The 20143-nt window shown below is 38.1% G+C and overlaps 1 protein-coding gene across 12 annotated transcripts in view; it reads left to right on the top strand.

Moving 5' to 3' along the window:
- ABLIM2 (actin binding LIM protein family member 2) overlaps positions 1-11334 on the top strand; it is a 147222-nt gene extending 135888 nt beyond the window's left edge. For all 12 annotated transcript variants that reach the window (XM_071556871.1, XM_071556866.1, XM_071556872.1 and 9 more), the window contains one exon: positions 7930-11334. In XM_071556871.1, the coding sequence (XP_071412972.1) occupies positions 7930-8043 (114 nt within the window). In that variant the 3' untranslated portion in view covers positions 8044-11334. The remainder of the gene's footprint in view (positions 1-7929) is intronic.
- Positions 11335-20143: the final 8809 nt, after the last annotated feature.

Genomic DNA, 20143 nt, shown 5'->3' with positions numbered 1-20143 from the left:
GGTGAAAAAGTCCACTGACTTCATTTCACTCTGTTTAACCTGAAAAATGTATGTATGGCATTTTTTATTCTAGGCCTGTGCTTGTGTTGTGATCAGTGATGCATTTCTGTATCAGTTTTCTAAACCTTTACAAAAGAAGCCATTATAAAATGAAAATATGCGTTAGAAATTGTGTGATATGATGTGAAAACTAATTTCTATGTGAATGGAAACACTGTGGGAGGGAACAGACATAAGATATGGACCATTCATATCATAGATGCACTAAAGCCCAGACTAAGGAAAACTGGAAAATCTGCTTTAAGAATAAGGTATTATTTACCTAAATCAAATTAAATCTTTGAAACTCAAAATCTTCTTTATATTTTCATTACTCATTATGGATGCCTAGATTAGGCTTTATTTATTAATTATTTTCTTAACTGTATAGTATTTTTATCAGCAGTCTGCTGAAGGCGATGATTTATTTTGGTGTCAGAGTGAAAAATCTCATTTGGTTGAATTACAGGATGATGCCATGGGTTATCCTCAGAGATGTTCTATGTGTACACTGTTTACATGATATATAGATATACCTGAGAGAAATATTTCTATTTTTTCAGCTTTTTGTATCTTTATGGATGACTCAGCTGGGAAAGATATGGACTATACAATGCTACTAGAGGATATTTGCTGTGTGCCTTGTGATACTTCACAAGAGGTTAGGCTGGAAGTACCCCACAGTAGCAGTGCTGAGTGGAGTGCAGCTTCTCATGGTACCCTGAAAGATAAGATATATCCACAGGTCCAGGAGCCCTGTTCAGATGTTTGGGGTAACATCAGCATGGGAAGGGTTTCAGACTCCTTTTCTCACTACTTTCCGTGGGAACCTTTTTGGGGACTCACACTGCTATGTGAAGGGGGATGTATATCTTTTGCCAAGGCTTGGCTGCACAAGGGCTCCAACTATTTTGGTCTTGTGACTAATATCCTTCATCTCACATAACCACAATTGTAGTGCCTGCTGCCTCTTCCTGTGATCAGCAGAGCTGCCCTGGTTATCTTTTGATACCTTTTAAAGTTCATTAGGTGACAACTCATGCTGTTTCTTAACTTTCTCTCCCCTATCACATAATTACTTAATAGTTTGAAATATTTATTGAGCATGAAGCTTAATTACACTGTAGATGAGCAGAACATTCAATACTCTCTGGGGAACCTGGCACATGGCTAATTACAGCTTTGTAATTAGCCATGCAACAGGCTTAGAAGAAACCTCTGAAAAGCCTGCTGAGCCCCAGCAGTGCAACAGAAAGAGGGGTGAAGAGTGCAGACTTTGTGAAAGCAAAATGAGGATTCAAAATTCAGTAGAAAAAAGAGTAAATCTTCCAGCAAATTATGATTGGGTATCTGAAAATATTATTTGGGCTAACTTTGAGAGACATGAGAGAAGGGAATGGAGGGACAGGGAAGAAGAGAAAAACTGGAGAAGGTAGGAAGCTATTATTTTCCAAATGCAAAGATACTTCTACTATGCTAAATGTTAATATAGGAAAAGGTTGTGCCTCACTAGCAGAGCTTCTGCACCAACTTGAAGAGCCAAGACTTAGTTTTTTACATGAACACTTACTTACCTGCGAATAAAACTATCCCAATAAATTCAAGTTTAGTTTGAGTATTTTGCATCTTGAAGTCTTGGTGAAAGATCCTGTAGCTTTTATTTCTAGATTTTGTGAATCAGAGGTTGGAAGTGTTACAAGAACTTTGAAAAAAAAATGAATTGAAGTAGACAACTACTTAAAATTACACTCTATAAAACAGAGTGAACAGTAGTGCTTCAGAGAGAGACTAGCTGAAAGATTCACTGCAGATTCAAACAAGGACAGTGTAATGCTCAGCTGTCCTTTCCTATGAACATAACAAAACAAAAAGAAAACGAGAAAGAAACCTGAAGTTTTAAATTTCTGTACAAATTAGGACTTTGATTTTTCTAGTCTTCAACTCATCACCTCCTGCCACCCACTGTGCTCTTTCATTGGTTCAATATTGACTCATGAGGAAGTATGATATCCTCTGAATATCCTGCATCGTCAGGTTTTCACATGAGGACTCCCATCCAATTACTGACACAGAACAGAGGTGCTTGTGCAGCATGACCTGGTCATCGCTTACTGCAGGAGGCCTGTAGGTTAATTGAAATTTTCTCTTCTGTGACTTGCTCACACTAATGCCATATATCTAAGTGCTGGTTTTGGCTGGGGTAATTTTCCTCACAGTGGTTGGTATGGTGCTATGTTTTGGATTTGTGCTGAACACAGGATGGATGATATAGCAACGTTTCTGTTATTGCTGAGCAGGCCTTACAGACAGCCAACAATGCCTTTTCTGCTTTTCATATTGACCTGCTGACAAGGAAGTTGGGGGTGCATGGGAGGCTGGGAGGAGACACACCTGGGACAGGTGACCCAAACTGACCAAAGGGATATTCCATACTGTATGACATTGTGCTCAGTATATGAAGTGGGGGCAAGAAGGAGGAAGGGGGGACATTTGGCGTGATGGTGTTTGTCTTCCCAAGTTACTGTTCTGTGTGATGGGGTCCTGCTCTCCTGGAGATGGCTGAACACCTGCCTTCCCATGGGAAGCAGTGAATTAATTCTTGATTTTTCTTTGCTTGTGTGCACAGCTTTAGCTTTCTGCATTAAACTGTCTTTATCTCAACCCATGAGTCTTCCAGCTTTTACTCTTCTGATTCTCTCCCCAGTCCTGTTGGTAAGGGAGTAAGCAAGTGGCTGTGTGGACTTTAACTGGCTGGGGCTAAACCACAACTCTAAGTATTAATTTCAAGCATCTCTGAATTTCATTAAAAGCTCAATTATTCTTGGGCAAAAGAAGATTCATTGAATTAAATAAACATAACTCTACTTAGAATTATTACTGGCTTTTTAGCAGACCACAGAAATCTAAAGAGAAGCCTCATTAATTTAAAGCAAAAAGCACCACTTCTTTCTGAGATAACACTGTGGAGCAAGTATACGAATATGCAATTAATTACTTTTCTTCTATGAGAGTCAAAATTGAGCGTGTGTCTGTACCGCTCTTTTTCATGTTTGTGTTTCATGAGCATTTTCTATTCTAGTGGTTGCATTGCAGTGGAGAGGTATAGCACAGCCCTTGCTTGATTCTGTATACTTTCATAACAAACATCTGCATTTTAATTCTTTCTGTGTGCATTTGTATGTTTTAGGAGAGTTAGCTACATAATTACAGCAAGGTGTGGTGACCCTTATTACACAGTGCTGTGCCCTATAGATAACATCCAGGTGAAGAATAACAGCAGCAGCTTTTGGTTCTCAAACTCAAGGCCACCTTCAGGCTTCCCAAACTGAGATCCTAAGGCTGTGATCCCGTATCTCTAATCCAAAATGCTGTCAGTGCAGGTGAGAGATTGTGTTTCTGAAAACATAACTCCTCTTCAATGGATGCATCTGGTGGGCCCTCAGTACTTTACTGAACTTGAGTCTCACTGCCTTTTTCTGCTTTAGCATGCTAGCTGACACAAAATGCTATCCAGAAGAAAAGATTGTGAGCTATGGACTTTACAAGCCTCATATTAATGCAATTTTATCCAAACAACATGATGCCACAGTCCTTTCTATTGTACACTGAAATATATCCCAAATGCTGATGCTCTGATTCTGAGCTTCAGTATAGCACTGTTTTTAGTGAAGAACCATCTTGTAACTTTTACCTTATCCTTTAGCAAGGTTTTCTGGTAGCATCATGTTACCATCATTATGTAGCTTCCAAAATGACCTCACTTAAATACAGTCAGTTTGGACTGTGGGCAGAATGGGACCATAACATTGTCCTCTCTATTCTCCATAGTGTCTGCAATGTACCCAGCTTTGCCATTGATGCAGAGCAGAGAAGGAGACTGAGTTAAGCTGCCTGATTATGGCCAAATTGTCACAAAGGGAATTAGGAATCTCCTACTAGCACACTGTAAAACACCCAGACTTCCTGTGTAAACAAGGCCAACACTAGTAAAAAAAAGGAATGAATGTTACTTTTATTAATAAAAGTTTGGCCATTTCTTTAATGGCCCAATGAAGCGTTATTAACATAGCTGGATATTTTAAGCAGATCCATTCCTAAATAAAAAAGAAAAATAAATTGTGTTCTTGGCCCTGTAAAGGACAACTTCACGCACACGTATTCTCTCATACCTCAAAATGAATGTAATCTCTATTCCCTACTCATAATTTTCAATTTTCGTTCTTTTGTTTGACTAATGAGAGAAAGTAACGCTTCAGTTAAGACAAATTAATATTCTAATAGCTGAGAAGAAACATAAATCTGTCAAAGATTTCTTAGTGGTGCCTTTTCCCTGCCTTTATGTTTGGGAAGAGCTCTAGGTTTTAAACTATGAGGTTTAGGAAAGTCCCAACAATAGTGCAGACAAAATTTAGTCTCACATATGCAAAGAAAAGTATGAACATTAACTTCCCACACTGGCCTATTCCCATGGTGTTTAGACCCTTCAAATACTTGTAGACATTTACCATATTTTCCCTCAGTCACTGTTTGGCTGAGCTTATACATACTTAGGCCTTTTAGTCCTTCCTCATAAATCAAACTGCAAACCATGATTACTTCCGTTACTTTTATCTGAAGCTTTGCCAGTTTGATGACATCTTTCTGGGATCAAGGTTTGTTCCAAAATTTGAAGACAAAACTGTAGTCATTGCTGCTTCTAGGGTCAGTCCCAAAGCTAGAGCCTATGATGCTTAAGAAATGGATGGTGAAAGTTTCTGAGATGCAAACAGTGGGAACTATGTTACACTGGGCACAGAGAGGGTTCAGACCAAAGGGAAAGTGTTCCCTCTTGCTAGAATTATTTTTGCATGTGGATAATGCATTGATGGAGTAAGAAACTTTTCTATTATTGCAGTTTGATTGTTACTCCTTGAGATGAGGACGTATGTGGAAGAAAATTAAAAGCAAAGAAACTTTCTAGTGGAATGGATGTGGAAATAAGTGAACTCTGAGCTTTCCCCATCTCAGTCACTGCATCCCTGGGTTGGAATCTCTCAGCTGCTTTTGGACCAGACAGAACCAACTGAGAACTTCTGTGAGGAGTCAAAAAAAATAGTGCTATTGTAAAACAAAACTTTGGTACAAATAGAAAACAAGTGCATGCAAAGAATGTCATCTAGACACAAGCACAAGACCACAGTGCACAACTAATTCTTACTGGCTTGGATAGCTGTGTGTGGACTGAAGGATCACCAAGGCCTGAGGGCAAAGCAAAATGATAAATGGCAAAGTATAGCACTGGAAAGGAAGGGGGGGATTGCATAGCTTGTACTGAGATGGGTGGCAAGCTGCATTGGAAGGTGAAGGTGTAGCAAGCATTTGGCACCCTGGAGAGATGGGGTGATGTAGGGCTTGCTGAGTTTCCCTCCACTGACCTCAGTGCTGAAACAGATCTGATGAGACCACAGCAGTTCCTAGGAATACATGGTGTAAATTACTTCAGGAAAATGGTGAAAACATAATGCTTTTAAAGTTTTACTTTTTTATGTTTTTGGATTGTTGACAAAGTGGATTTACCTGCAGGGTATAGGCTTTCTCATTTTCTCTTTGAGAAGGAATTACAGTTTATTACTGCTTTCTCCTGGTTGACAGGACATCTCAAGTCTTATTCACAATCTAGAAAATAAAGTAAAATGAAGACTTCTATTTCAATCCCACAACCTACAGACATGTTCCTTGCTGTGAGAAATTGCTGGAGTTAAGCTTACTTACTCTCATTTGTCCACTGAATTACCAGGAAAATATTTTTTAAAAAATCATTGCAGAGAGGAGTTACTTTGTCCTTCCAAGCCCAGCAGAATTAAATTCTGTCAGTCAGAGATTGTTTCTAGAATACATTGTCATATGTTGCTCATTTCCATGCAAAAAGGGGTCTTCTTGGCCAAATATGCATTGCATGTTTGTTCCATGCTATAAGCCACGCTTATGGTGGGTTGCTGTCATTGGTCAAATGAAAAATGAAGGCTCAGTTCCAAACTCTTAGTCACTGTTGTTCTGAATATGTGGAATCTCAAGGGGGAAAAAAACAAGGCTGTCCTTTTTTAAGAAACCACAAGTCCCAGTGATGACCATTCAAGGTAATTATATGTAGTGATTTCTTACAAACAATTTCATTAGTTTTCCTTGACTAATTTACATAACAAAAATAAAATCACTGTTAATAAGTGGAAAGTAAAATTTACTCTCAAATTTGAAAAAAAAAACAGCTTTGTAAAGTAGGGCCAATGGGGCTATGTTCATCCTGGTCGGGTAAACCATTGCAGGAGTGCCAGGGTATGTTAACATGTTCCCTGCCACAATTTGGGCTAAAACATGCTACTGCTCTTCCTTCCAGGTGATGCTGGGATCTGATTGAAATGCTGGACAGTCTTGGCCTATTTCAATTACTGATGCATAATCTAAAGGACCCAGTGGTCCCCTTTCCATGGGGAGTGCTGTGTTCCTTCCTGCCTTCAGCATCTTGCCCTCAGTGTTTGCTGGTAGCATTCATTATTCACATTTGTGAGGACTGTATCTCCTTTAATGTGACCCTCCAGGCTCACTTGCTGCAATGTGTCTGGAAAGTAACTAATGTGGACTAGATTGTGTTTTTGAACCTTCTCCAAGTGATGAGGACATTGAACCCAGGCTTCTCACCTTCTGGGAAGTCCTGTAATCAGGAGGCAGTGAGCTGAAAGGAAAGGACTGATATCCTTTCCCTGAAATAATGCAGTTTTCTAATGTGTGAAGCGTTTGAATCTGCTGGTGAGGCAAGTCCAAGCTCTTCTTGTGCTTGGCAGCTTTGTAGGACCTAATTTTTGGGTGCAGGTGGTACTTCAGCAGATGCTGAAATGCTGAGGATGGGGCTGCCCGGGTATGCCTGGAAGGAGAACTGTGTCTGGGGAGCTTCAAGTCAAGAGCTTGGTTGTGGAGGAGAGGGTTAGATTGCAGGGCCCATCCCAAATGTCAAAGAAATACTTTTGGAAGAGAGGAGTCCATGTTTAAAAATTGCAATTTGTAATTATCCTTGCGCTGAATCTGTCCCTTTTAGACGGTGTGTGCTTAACTCATCAGAAATAGAGAACCATGACTGATACTGCTGAAGTGCTTGAGCAAGGGTTAGTCTACAAGTATTAGAAGAATTTTACATTATATTAATTTCTATTTCACACTTTTTCTGCCTTTTCTATGTGTATACTAATAATTGTTAGGGAATTGTTATCCCACCTCCCTCCAATTCTTTGTGGTGGATTTCTTCCCTTTCTCTTGACATCATCAATCATATCATGAAAACATCAAATAGAAGCATATTTCTTGACATTTAAAAAAAAGCTCAACTTTATCCAGCTTGGACTTCTGACTAGATTCTATGCCCATGGATAAGCACGTTTTGGATTTAAGAATTTAGCTATGTGCTCTCTCATTTGTTACAAGGCTGCTATTAGTGGACCAGTGTGGTGTCCACTGCTCTCATTAAAGATCAAGGCAAAACAAATCCAACTCTGCAATTACATTGTTATCAATCTCTTTAAAGTCCCGGAATAACTTAAGTTTGTCTCAGTGTGCTCTGTCATCAAGCACTCTGGATAAACATGTACTTTTTTCCCAAAAAAACCCATAACTTCTGCTCAGTTGGAATTACATTGAAAAGATTGGGGTTTTTTTCAAAAGTCGCTACTGCCATCAATAATTTCATTTCCCAGCTACTCTGAGCTCATTTGGTTTTGATGCAGTCTTTTCCAGAACCAATTTTGGAATTTCAATGCAAACCCTAATGCATTATTTTGCGGTGTGTTTTAAAACTTAGGAAGGGCAGAAATATTCCTGTGCACAGACAAGTTTAATGATACCTTTTGTATTTTCATTTTCAAGAGGCATTTGTCCCCTGAAGAGTTCCAGGAAGTCTTCAAAATGAGCATTGAGGAATTTGATCGTCTGGCACTTTGGAAGCGGAATGACCTGAAGAAAAAGGCCCTGCTTTTCTGAACTCTCCTGGATAAAATATATGCTTAATCCAAACAAAAATAGTCTTGCCAGAACTATCACATGCACTTGCTGTTGAATCATTGTCCAGCTTCATTGTGTTAGTATGTGTCAAGGGAAACAAGACAGATTAGTTGGTAATGTGTTGGGATACGGAGAATTTGCTAATCTTGCATTTCCAGCCAGTTTTGTCAGTAACTCCTGGTCCTACCCAGTTTACAATGTGCAAAAAATCTAGCTTTAAATTTATTGTTGCTTACAGTTATTGCTTGATGTGAATGGAAATTCTGAAAGGAAGAGGAAAAAAAAGTGTAGCTGTGACACAGGAAATGCATCCAACATTTTGTTCCATTAAGTTTTATAATGCAATTTTTACAAAATCAAGTAAGTCATATAAAATTTTCCAACGGGGGATCACATGCTGTTAAAAATATGGTAAAAGCCAAAGAAAAGCATATCCACAAGCAATTACTGCAGTTGTTTATGTGTGGTACTTTTTAAGAATGAAAGCAAAAATATGGAAGCACCTTAATTCTACTTCTTATATTTAAACACAACGTACTCTTTGAAAGGTCATATTTGTCTAGAAGGTAACTAGCTATCTTTAATTACAACACCAGAGTTTTTATTTTATTAAGAATATATTGTGACATAAAATGGTTATAATGACTAAAATGTATACAGAACTACTTAAAAAGATTTAGTCCCATTCATCGGGAAAGCTGAAGCCTTATACAAAACTGGTTTAAGAGTGTATTGTGCCAGTTGACTGTGTTCTCCTACTAGTTTGGGGTGTTTGGAGAACGTTTTTTTACATTTCATGCTGATAAAAATACCATGTAATCTTAATTATTATGTAGATAGAGATATCTATCTATAAAAGAATTATTTTCATTTATACATGTCCTAAGCGATGACATTCTACTTTCTCAACTTTCTGGCTTTACACAATAAGCCATGAGGACTGCGATGGCAATTGGTAGATGTGGAAATCGAACAGTGCAGCATAAAATGTAACAAAAAAAGCTTGGTGTGCTCTATCAGTAATACAGACAATTATAATCAAAGATATAAAACCCTCATGCATTACTATTTGCATGTTTCTGTACAAATCAATTTGAAAAGAAACCTACGTGATACTGGTGCAGTACCTTGAAACTATCTTTAATAACAAGCAAAGCTAACAAAATCTAAGCATTTGATATGAGTTTAAGACCTCAATATCTCTTCCAGCTGAAAGACTCTATTAAATTTACTAGTTTCATCTGGTCAGAAGTATGGTTGCTGACAAAGAATGTTTTAAAGTGAGTTGCTAGTTGTGTGTTATACTAAAAGAGCATTACAAAAGTACATTTTTCAGCCATGTGTCAGTATTCTGCATTTTTACTGCCTTGAATGTTTGTACTCACCTCCTACTTCACTATGTCTTTTTGCATTTCCTTAAAGTAACTGGTTAATATATGCACTACAACACACTATTTCAACTTGGAAAAATCATAGCATTGAACATGCCTTCTTCCAACTAACTTTCAAAGTCCATGTTGTTGGAAATAAATATTTTCTCATGATCTAAATGTTTTGTCTGATGATACAAATGTTTAAAAAAACTTCATTAAAACAAAGACATAGCTGAATGACTTTGCTAATGTGTGTATAACTTTTAGATTGTACTGTTGCTCTGGATAGGGGCTTCCCATGATATTAATATAAATAATATATAATTTGCATTTGATTTGCACACTGAGGAGAGTGTTGAATGTACTTCAGAATGTCAAGTTACTGTATAGTTGGTCATGATTTTAAAAATCCATAAAGCAACTGTCACATCTCACCAAGGAAAAGCTGCTTCACTGGTGATGTACAGTGTAGAGAACCATTATCCAGTTTTAAAGGAGAGTACCTGTAGACCACATCCATAAAGCTCTTCAACCTCAGAATAGCTTGTTATGTTCTGCCTACACATGAATACTGGAATGGGTCAGTCCTAAATATGATCAGCAAGGCCCACTGCTACTATGAAAAGCTAAATCCAACAGAACAACTCGTGAGAGAATGTTTGTGAGGAAGTTTGATGTTGTTGAAGATCACTCCTCATCTACACCTTCCTGGGGATCAGATTGATTACAGGTGTTTTCTCACTGAATAAAAATATTGCAGGTTGGTCAAAGAAATCAATATATCAGTACAGATCAGGTTCAATATGGAATCTGATAAATAATTTGAAAATTTCTTTCCCACAGCAGCTGCTGTACTGGTGTAAGATTCAACCTATGCCATAAGGAGAAAGTGCATTACTAAGCACGTGTGATCAACAGCTCTGTGCTGATGTACTGTATTGTGTATCAGCACATGTATGGCTGATGACAAGTGAGGATGGTGAGATCATGTGAGCTGTTTGACCCATTTACAGTTTTGAGACAGTTAATCTGTTACAATGGCAACAACCTTAAAAGTGTCTCTTGCAGATCCTTGTCCTACCTGAGCTAAATCAAACACAGCTCTTGTTTTACATACCCGTGTGTAGACATTTTAGCTTGCGAGCATCAGTCCTTGTCACAATGCACAACTGTATTAAGATTAGTACCCCTCATCTTTCTGTATTTCCTTACAAGTCTCTTTGTCATTCCTTGCTCCCTTTTATGGTTGGTGAAGAGAAAAAAAGCTCTTCAGTCACATTCTAATGTTCAGATTCAGTGAGATGAATTATCTCTATCCTATTTCTGTCCACTGAATATAAAGAAAGCCAGACTCACTGCAGAAGTATAATTGCAGGCTATCTAATCTTAGATCAAATTAATTCTATGCCTACAGACTATCAGTGAAAATAAGCCAGATCTTACCAAGCTGGTGGAATACCAGTGTTACACCCACTGGCAGTTCCTAGACCATATATCCAAATCACTTTCACGTGACCAGGAAAGTACTTTGAATTGCACAGATCTTACGAAACACCCTAACACAGTAATTCTTTGTGTTCAATATACTATTCACTAAACAGGCATGTATTCCATGCCAAACACACAAAAATGTTTTAGAAGACAGTCAGTTTATCAACTCACGTTCCTACAACCAGCCAAAACCAAAAAGGAATTTTGGCTTTCATACACAAAACCTTTGCTAACTTTAGATGAAGAAGTCCTCTTGTGTGTCCTTTTGTTTTTCATTTTCCTGAAAGTTTGAAATTGTCTGTAGAGGTCTGTTCTCTGGAAAGGGGGCACTATGGGGGAAGCTGCTTGTTTTGTCAGATGATATGTGCCAGTTATTATCACTCTATAATTAAAGTGTCTAATGTCATGTTGTGTAGTGACCTATTCACTTGTGCTTTCTAGCCTAACTAAATTCCCGTTTACAGTGTGCTATTGTGTGCTGAATTTGGCACCAACCAAATATACCAATGTAAAAGGGCCATAAAGTGAGTAGCACTATCATTGATTTCACTGCTAAGTTTTCTGTACATCACCTGAATTCCATAGACCAGGCCATGGTATACCAGAGAATGCAAGATTTCTGTTTCTAAAATTTATCGTATTTTCCTGTTTTAAAAATTGCACATTGGAATTTTAGTCATGAAGTTTTCTTTCAGGAACTTTGAGTGTCTAATTAAATGTGAATGGACTAACGTGCATAGTCAGTATTCTGGTTTATTTTAATGGAGTTCCATATGCTAATCCTAAATAGCATTATGAAATGGAAAATGCATTTCAGAGTAATGAGATAAGACTTTGCCAGAATATTCCATCTGATAGTGTGGTCTGGTGCTGGCAGTAAAAAACAGTCTCAACAAATGATAGGCTGTTTTTCAGATAATGTTCTCTAGAGTTATTAAGTTACTGTTCTATAGTCTTCTTTTCAAGGACATGCTATCTTTCAGCATTTTGTTAAGTATGGATATGGCTATGCAGCTCAAGAGGATCAATATAGCTCTTGGAGAAACTTTTTTTGATATGTATACAAGAGGCAAGGGAATTCTGACTGAGATTTCATTTTCATTCTTGGATCTGAGTTATGTCTCAGCTGATCATGACAACCCTGGTGTATGACCTAATTCTCACCTCATGTATTTTAAAGAAGACATGTCTCAAACACAGCAATTGAAGAGCCAGTTTATTTCATCATCTTAGTCTTTGAGACAAAGGAACACATGGATTTGTGTGGTTTCTGAGGAATATCTGACCAACAATTCCAGATAGGAAACCAGGCATGCCAGATTACCATTCTAGCTGTCTGAGAAGGCTGGACATTTTTGTCTGACCTTCTGCTATTTCTTTTCCTTATGGTTCAGGGGAGAACTCTGAAACCTGTAATTGTAAAAACAAGAAAATACATAATTGAGACACTACCTGGAATGTAGTAACCCTCTGAGACGAAGCTAGTTTTACATGAAAGAAAAAGATACAATTCAGACCAAGACAGCTGCCTTGTCTTACATTCTTATTTTGATTTTGAGGAACCATCTATTTAATATTGGCCAAATGTGAACAAGCCAGACCATTAATTTTATCAACCTTTTCACAGAGCTGCAAGAAAATGCTGTTCTGCTATTTTCAAATGAGCTAGGTGAGATCCCAGGCACTTCTGTCTGTCTGGTACATGAGCTTCAAAGTGTCCTTATATGCATATGCTCCTGTCCCTTTGATTTATGTGTGAAGAACAGGACAGGGTTGTGTTCTTCTAAGCTTCCTAAGGTCTAGACTGACCCTTGACCAATGTGATTACTTGATAGGTCACTGTCATGGCTACCATTTTTCAGTTATCTTGAGTCAAAAAAGGTGACAGTTTTTAATACCACAATGACAGATGCAACCCACTTGTACATGTAAAATTACACTGGAGGCTGGCATCACTTCTCCATATCCAGGCCACCTCTGCGCTATGGCCAAATCTTTAAAGGCTCATGGAAGCTGCTGATTCAGGCTTTTGGAGTCTTTGTATCCCTTCTCACTTTTTCTAGTCTGTGAAAAGCCATGGCAGAAAAGGTGATACACAGTAAAAATGCTTGGCTTTGAAATACAAAATCTCAGTAGTTTATTTCTCAAGTAATGGAGCAGCAGCTGCAGAGTGATCTGTGGGAAACCAAAACCAGACAAAAGCAATTTGGCCCACCTAGGTAAATGAATCATGATTCAGGCTTTAAGGAAGCAGTTTACTGTCTTAGCTATGATGCATTTGCCTTTCATTAGATGTCTGTATACTCTTGCTTTCTGTTTCTGAATTCGTGTCCTGGATGATTTGCCATTCACCTGTTTTCTCCGTTTGCTGTGATACATTCTTTTATTACATCTCATCTCTCCACTAAAAGTTGCAATGTTTTCCATGTCTTGATATTAAAACCTTTGCCCTTGATAATTCTTCTGCAAACTCCTCCCAGCCTGTTGTACCTCATATTCAGGAATGGTCTGACAAAATAAAGGCATTACAGTATTTGCTTCATATTTGCCAGGTTACATCAAGGACTAAAACATCCTTTTTTTATGGGAGAAGAAGAAAACTAAGAATGACAGACTTTTGTAGTACAAATCTACATTATGCTGAAGCCTTGCTCTACCTAACCTCCCTATTGCAAGTTGCTGGCTTTTTTTCCTCCCAAGTGGACATGATTCTGAACTCTGACATTAGAGTCATTATTATTTCTTGCACTACAACTATAAATTTTTTACTATTAACTCATGATTAAGAAGATATTGTGATTGATAGCAAATGAAACAATTAAGGTTCTTAATGGTCTATCTTAATTTGCTTTCAGTTCTCTGACCTGGAATAATTCACTTGAGGAACAAGGTTAAAAGTCTTCGTGTGACTTGACAATTTTCCTAGTCAGACTTTAAAAAAAAATTACCTCAAGGATGTGAAGTAAAGACACTTTGAGCTCCCCATTTTTTCCCAATTTTGTACCAGACAATTTTCATCTCCCAATTAGTTTTTGATAGTTTGAAGTGCCTGAAGGAGTTTATGAGTCACTGTATAAGCATCAAATTCTTCAAATTGCTTTTTCTTAATCCTTTTTTTTTTTCAGTCTAATATCTGGTTATCTTTGCAGTGCAATAAAAATAACATAATAATCAAAGACTACTGAAATAATTTACTCAAATGGCACGGAAGAGAATATATAAACAGAATAGAAGCTGGAATGTATCCTTTCCTTTTCTTTGAATAGTGGCTAAAATTGTGGGCTTCTACTAAAGAATGCTCTCCTGGTGTCATCTGTGGGAGGACTCTACTGCTCTAGGTTATTATGAGATGCCAAATTTCAAGGCAGTCACCTTCCTCCCAGGTCTATAAATGTTTTGGGAATATTCTATAAAAATATAAATATCAGATTATGTGCTTTCTTGTTTCCTTTAACTTTGTATCTTTGAAATAAGTTTACTTTTAAATTAGTATAATTTGGGCCTTCACCACAAATTTGGGCCTTGAACACTCACTGGATGACTAAAATTAGGATTTCTGTACTCATATGAGTTTGGCAACACTGCTATTGTTCCAAAATTATAGGTATTTATGAAAATTTTCTTGAGCCCTAACTTGCTTACTAAAAAATGAAACATCTACTGTAAAAAAATTCAGTAAGAAATAAGGAGGCTGATACTTGCAAACCAAAACTTACTCCATGTCATCAGACCTCGGTTTCCAACACTGCCTGCGAGGTAAGCATTAAAGTAGCAGGTGCTCAACCACAATCAAGGTCTTTTTCTTTCAAATCCTTCTAATTTGTGGGCTTAAATGGAAAAATATGAAAAAGGTTTTTAAGTACGGTTTTGTAATTTTCTGAAGTATTAAAAACAAAAGCGGCCAAATTTTCTTGAAGGTGTAAATAAATTGCTTATCTAAAAAAAAGAGAAATGTATCACAGTGAGTCAACTTTGGAGTAAATAAGGTGTAAATAAAGAGTGACTTAGATCAGATTTTCCAGTGCTTACAAAAGTGTTCTTCTAGGAAGAAAAGTGCAAAGCAATGGTGTTGTAAAACAACAGAGTGGATTTCTCTGAATAGCTGAGATTTCAGTAGAATTACCCACACATTGTTTTGGCAGATTAAAAGTCTAAGAACTGGTTGTTCCCTGATCTTGAAGAACATGGTGAAGGAAGGTATAGAGTTTCATACCTTGTTGAATAATGCAGGGGGGAAAAGAGTCAGGGAAAGGATGAGGTTCCATTTTTGGCCAAATCTTGCTTGAATTCAAAGAAAGCAGGGGCAAGGAGGAAAGATTTACAGGACATCGTCACTCAGAGTATACAACTTTAATACAAAAAATTATTAGAACAGGATTTTTTTTTTCAAATTTGTACTGCTCAAAGGCAGAGCTACCTTTGAACAATTCTGAGGGTTTAATATGCATTTAATAAAAGGATATTAGCATAGTATTTTGAAAATGTCAGTCACTAAATGCTAATCCCACTGAAATCACTGGCAATTGTACCTGCATTAGAGCACAAAGGTCAGATTGTACACAATTTCTTCCAAAACTGAAATCAGGAGGAAGGGTTGTTTGCTTGTGTTTAGTTCAAACAGAAGAATATAAATGGGAAGTACCAGCTTCAGCTTTAGCTGCACATCAGGATTCTGTAAAATGTATATTTTCATTTTGTATGTATTCCCTCCTTTACCCTGATTCAAAATCAATCAGCAGTGGAATGAAGGCCCTAATTTAAGGTATTTTACATCTTTGTGAAAATAGTTGCAAATAGTTTTGTTACACAGATGAAGATCTACCTGTATGGAGAGGGAGGAGAGGCCCATGCATTATATAAAAGCTGCATAATCACTTCTTGAAGTTTCTATAATGCACACTTTTTCAAAGTTGCTTTCTGCAAAAGGTGAATGGCATTTCTGTAAAAGTAAATTTTGCCTGTATAAGAAGTCCTTTTGGGACACATATGTACTCAACACTATAAGATTCCTGAAATAAATTTTTCAAGTCTATCTAAAATATAATTACTTTTCCCCTATGTGAACCTGGAAGTTAAGTGGGACCTAAGAAAAACATAACTCATTGAAAAGATACTTCAACAAGACACTCTTTAAAAAAAATCATAAAGATGCTGAGTTATTAGGGTCTTAGTAACAATAGATTCTGCCATAACAGGATCAAAGTATATGATAAGAAAAAATAAAAGAGCCATCTTTAACAAGAACTTTCTTCTGTTTTTACAATACAATTATTCCTAGTTTGTAAATGCCTTGAATGTCTGAGACAACTCTAGAAATACTTATGTTTTCATTACTGAAAAATTAGTCTCAAAGTAACAGAAGAATATTTTTGTTCTAAAAACTATCACTTGCCTTCTGTTTTTGAAATCCTGCCATCAGTGTTTTACTGAAGAGAGTGACAATTGATGTAATGTCACTCCATCTCTTGACAGCCCACATTGCATGGTATTTTTGCTTGCTTTTCACCATTCCCTGAGACCAGCCTTTCCCCTATGCCAACATGACGTGAAAGCAGGAGGTGGGACAGGTCAGGAGGCACCTGCAGCAAGGCTTCCTCATCTCCCCTGCCTGATACACCATTGTCTTCTGCACCGGGCAGCATCTGGTCTCACATGAAGTCAAGGTTTTGCCAATTGTAGGCTATTTGCATCTGCTCAGCACCCCCCTCCAAAAAAAAAAAAAAAAAAAAAAGAAAAAAAAAAGGAAACCATCCCAAAGAGGCACATTGTTGTGACAGCATTTCTGGTACCAAATGAAAAGAACATACAGGCTCTTTCTTACAGCTATGATTTCACTTTAAGGTACTGAAAAAACCACGTATTTTTGTACAGGCATCTTGAAAGGTCTTACTGGAAAGTTCAGAGGATACCAGTCATCACTTGCAGCATGCAATACCTTTTCTTACACTTGTTTTCTCAACAGGATGTTGCTGAGGTCTGGGGGCCTCTTAAACTACTAAGTTGTGTAGTTATGGACTCAGCCCAAAGCACAGTTCAAGTGGAATTGAATATATCTTTAAAAACTGACCCATACTTCTAAATGCCTAAAGTACTGTTTTCCTGCCTTTTAACATTACTCAAGTGAGCCAAATCCAAATTGCTTGGAGTACCTTACAAGACATAAATCATGACAAATGGTTAGAGACTTTTTTCTCATGCCTGTGTTTCTCAGATTTCATCCAATGTTGATTTTCCAAGGGAAAAAATATTTTAGAATATGCATAAATAACTCTTTTAAGCAACCCTAAAGATAATAATTATATTGTGTCATTGTCATGATTTTTCTGCTTTAACACAGAAGGGATTATCTGATGGCTAAAGTCCCTGACTTGTAAACAACTATATTTGGATACCTTACTGCTGGCACTACTTGATTATTTTCTTTTTCTTTGCTCTGATTATTTTTTTTTTTGTGATAACCAGTGCTAAGAAGATTACAGAAAGATAAGGGATCCCTATGACTAAGCTTCACCAAGTCCTGCCTAAAGCTTGTGAAGACTCTTTCTATGGTAACAGAGTTACCCTTGATAGAGTGAATTGTATGGTGAATTATTGAGAAGACAGTGTTTAGAACAATGCATGAATGTTTGGTCTTAAAAAGTGCTTTTTCAAGATGGAGAACATATATTTCAAGTAGGAACATTAACACAGATTTGTGTTCTGCTACTTTGTGTTAGAAGATGATTAGTTTAAGAAGTTTATTGAGTGCAAATTATGACGTACATTTACTGTGGACCACAGATTTCCTGTTAATGATGTGACTTCACTTTCCCTGCAAGAAACTCCTTAGGAATCACTTTATTTATTTTGATGATATTATGTTCTAAGTGAGTTATAGTCTGTTCTTTTTAATTCTATAGAATAGAATTTGTATTTAAGTAGTGTCATTAAAGACTCATGGGAAAGAAATTCACTGAATCACTAAGTATTCACTTAATACACTAAGGTGTATTTTGCAGCTGAAGTAGCTTATGGAATGCATATGGCCAAACTCAGAAGTTGGGGTTAGGGCACGGGTTGAGGGAGGAAAGCCCATTTAAAGTGTAGCATACTGGAAACTAAGAATTCAAATAAGAAAGAAGTTCTTTTGAGTCCTTCAGCTTTAGAGAGAGTTTATCTTCAAGAGGAACTGCTTGTGCTGCCTGATGATTGTCTCCATGATAGATCGCCTGTTATTTAGTCTTTATGGAGTTACCACCACAGGAAAGAAGTCCTTACCAATCTCTCCAACAGCCTAAGGACAAACCCCTAGTTATCTCACTTTCACATCTGGCATATGGCATAAAGTGCTTATTTTCTTGTCAGTCTAGTGATAACTATCTCTTGTCTTTGTTTCTTTGCTGATCAGCTTACTAACATCTTCAGGATATGTCTGTGAAAGAAATACTCTGCAGAATTGTTAGAACCAAGTGCCCTGCTTACAGTCTGCAGTGGTGCATGTGTGCATAAAAATTAAAAAAAAAAAAAAAAAGAGGCAGTAAAGCCTGCTAGCACATCCTGGAAGTGCTCACTGCAAGCATACTAATCAGTGGTACTGTGCATGGATTACACTGCATGCACCACAGCAGCCAAGGGCTGTGCTTTTACAGCAAAGTTTTGGATTGTTCTCCTTAGTGATCATATTTTACAGGTCATGATACAAATTAAGTAGCTCAAATATAACAATAGCTGCAAGCAATTGAACTATGGAGAAAAGGAGCTATGGTTTAATTTTTTCAAGGCTAAGCCCTTGAATATTGTCTGAAAAATCACTGCATCTAAGTACTCCAAAACCCTCTCCTGCCAGCCAGCTCCCATCAAGCGGAATGAAAAAGGCAGGTAGGAGCAGGCTGCTGCTGTATGAAGAGCTCATCCAGTAGGCAAGTCCTTCCCTGCCCATACCCAAAGGCATACAAGAAAGAGAACAGCTGAAAGTGAGATTTTAGGCTAAATAATTTCTGCTGAAAAGGTTGGGCTGCGAATTCAGCTCTACTGTTTTAGGCTATAGGGATCTCATGCATATCCTATGTGGCCACACAGTGTAAATGCTGACTAACAGAATTTTCCCTGGTTGAACCTGTTACTTTGGTATCACCCTGTTGGAATGAGTGAGGATGATGAAACAGGACAGAAGAGCATATTAAACCTCATCAGAACCAAATTTATTCACCAGAATTAAAGATACTGAGCGAGTTGCATGCTCTAAGATATACAACAACATAAGCTACAACTTTCTATGAATGAGGAACTTCTCAGGATGAGGAACTTGCATGTGGAATGTTCCCCAAATATTTCTCACAAGAAAACATTTGTGCATCCAACTGTTTAAAGAGAAAGCAAAGAAAAGATGCTCTGACACCCAGCTGGACTAAAGACAAAGAAATATTGTTGCCTTAACTAATGTTCTTCTCTTAGTTACATTCTTCTGTTACCTCAGTTTTCCAATTTCTCTATGGACAGAAAGGAAAATACATGACGTTGTCAAAATTTGAACATGTTTACCCAGGTTGCTCATATGCTTTCCCTGGTTCAACTGGCAATTTTGTTACAAACTGAAGCTTGCTTTAAGCTCTTAGAGGGCACTTTTAATCGATATAGACTTTAGTCTCACTTTTCATTGACTTGTATTAAGCTATACAAAGATGACAGAACCTGATGTTAAATTCATGTTGGGTCTAGACATGATTTTACACCATTTTAACCAAAGGGCTTAAAATTTAGATAAATGCCAATGTACTTGGTATACTCCATATCCACACTTTGGGTTTTTCTCCCACCGCTCAGTGGCAGAACATCTCCTGGGCATGACGGGGAAGGGCATCGGCTGCACTGAGGCTCCAGCTATGGTATCGAAGTATTCCAGCATTTACTCGGGAAGCAAGTCTCTGTCCTCCAAGAAGGCCTCCAGGAGGCTCAGGTTTGATTTGCCTCGCAGGGAGCACTTCGGCTCACCTGCCCCTGCCGGAGGGGCGGAGAACCTGCGTCCCCAGACTCCCCCATACTGCCTGGGAGCTGCTGCGCACACCTGCCCCATCCTGCCCCGCACCCTGGGGCTGCCGCACCTCGACCCCTCCCGGGGGATGCTGCGGGGCCCCCCCGGCCTTTGTTCCGCTCGCTCCGCCCCGCGGGGCGGGGACCCGGCGGGCCGGAGGCGGTGGGACCGGGCGGGCCGGCGGCTCCTCCCGCCCCGCCCGAGC

This window comes from Pithys albifrons, chromosome 5 (assembly GCF_047495875.1).
Source record: "Pithys albifrons albifrons isolate INPA30051 chromosome 5, PitAlb_v1, whole genome shotgun sequence".
NCBI classification, from domain to species: Eukaryota; Metazoa; Chordata; class Aves; order Passeriformes; family Thamnophilidae; genus Pithys; species Pithys albifrons.
This window is presented reverse-complemented; position numbering and strand designations above follow the sequence as displayed.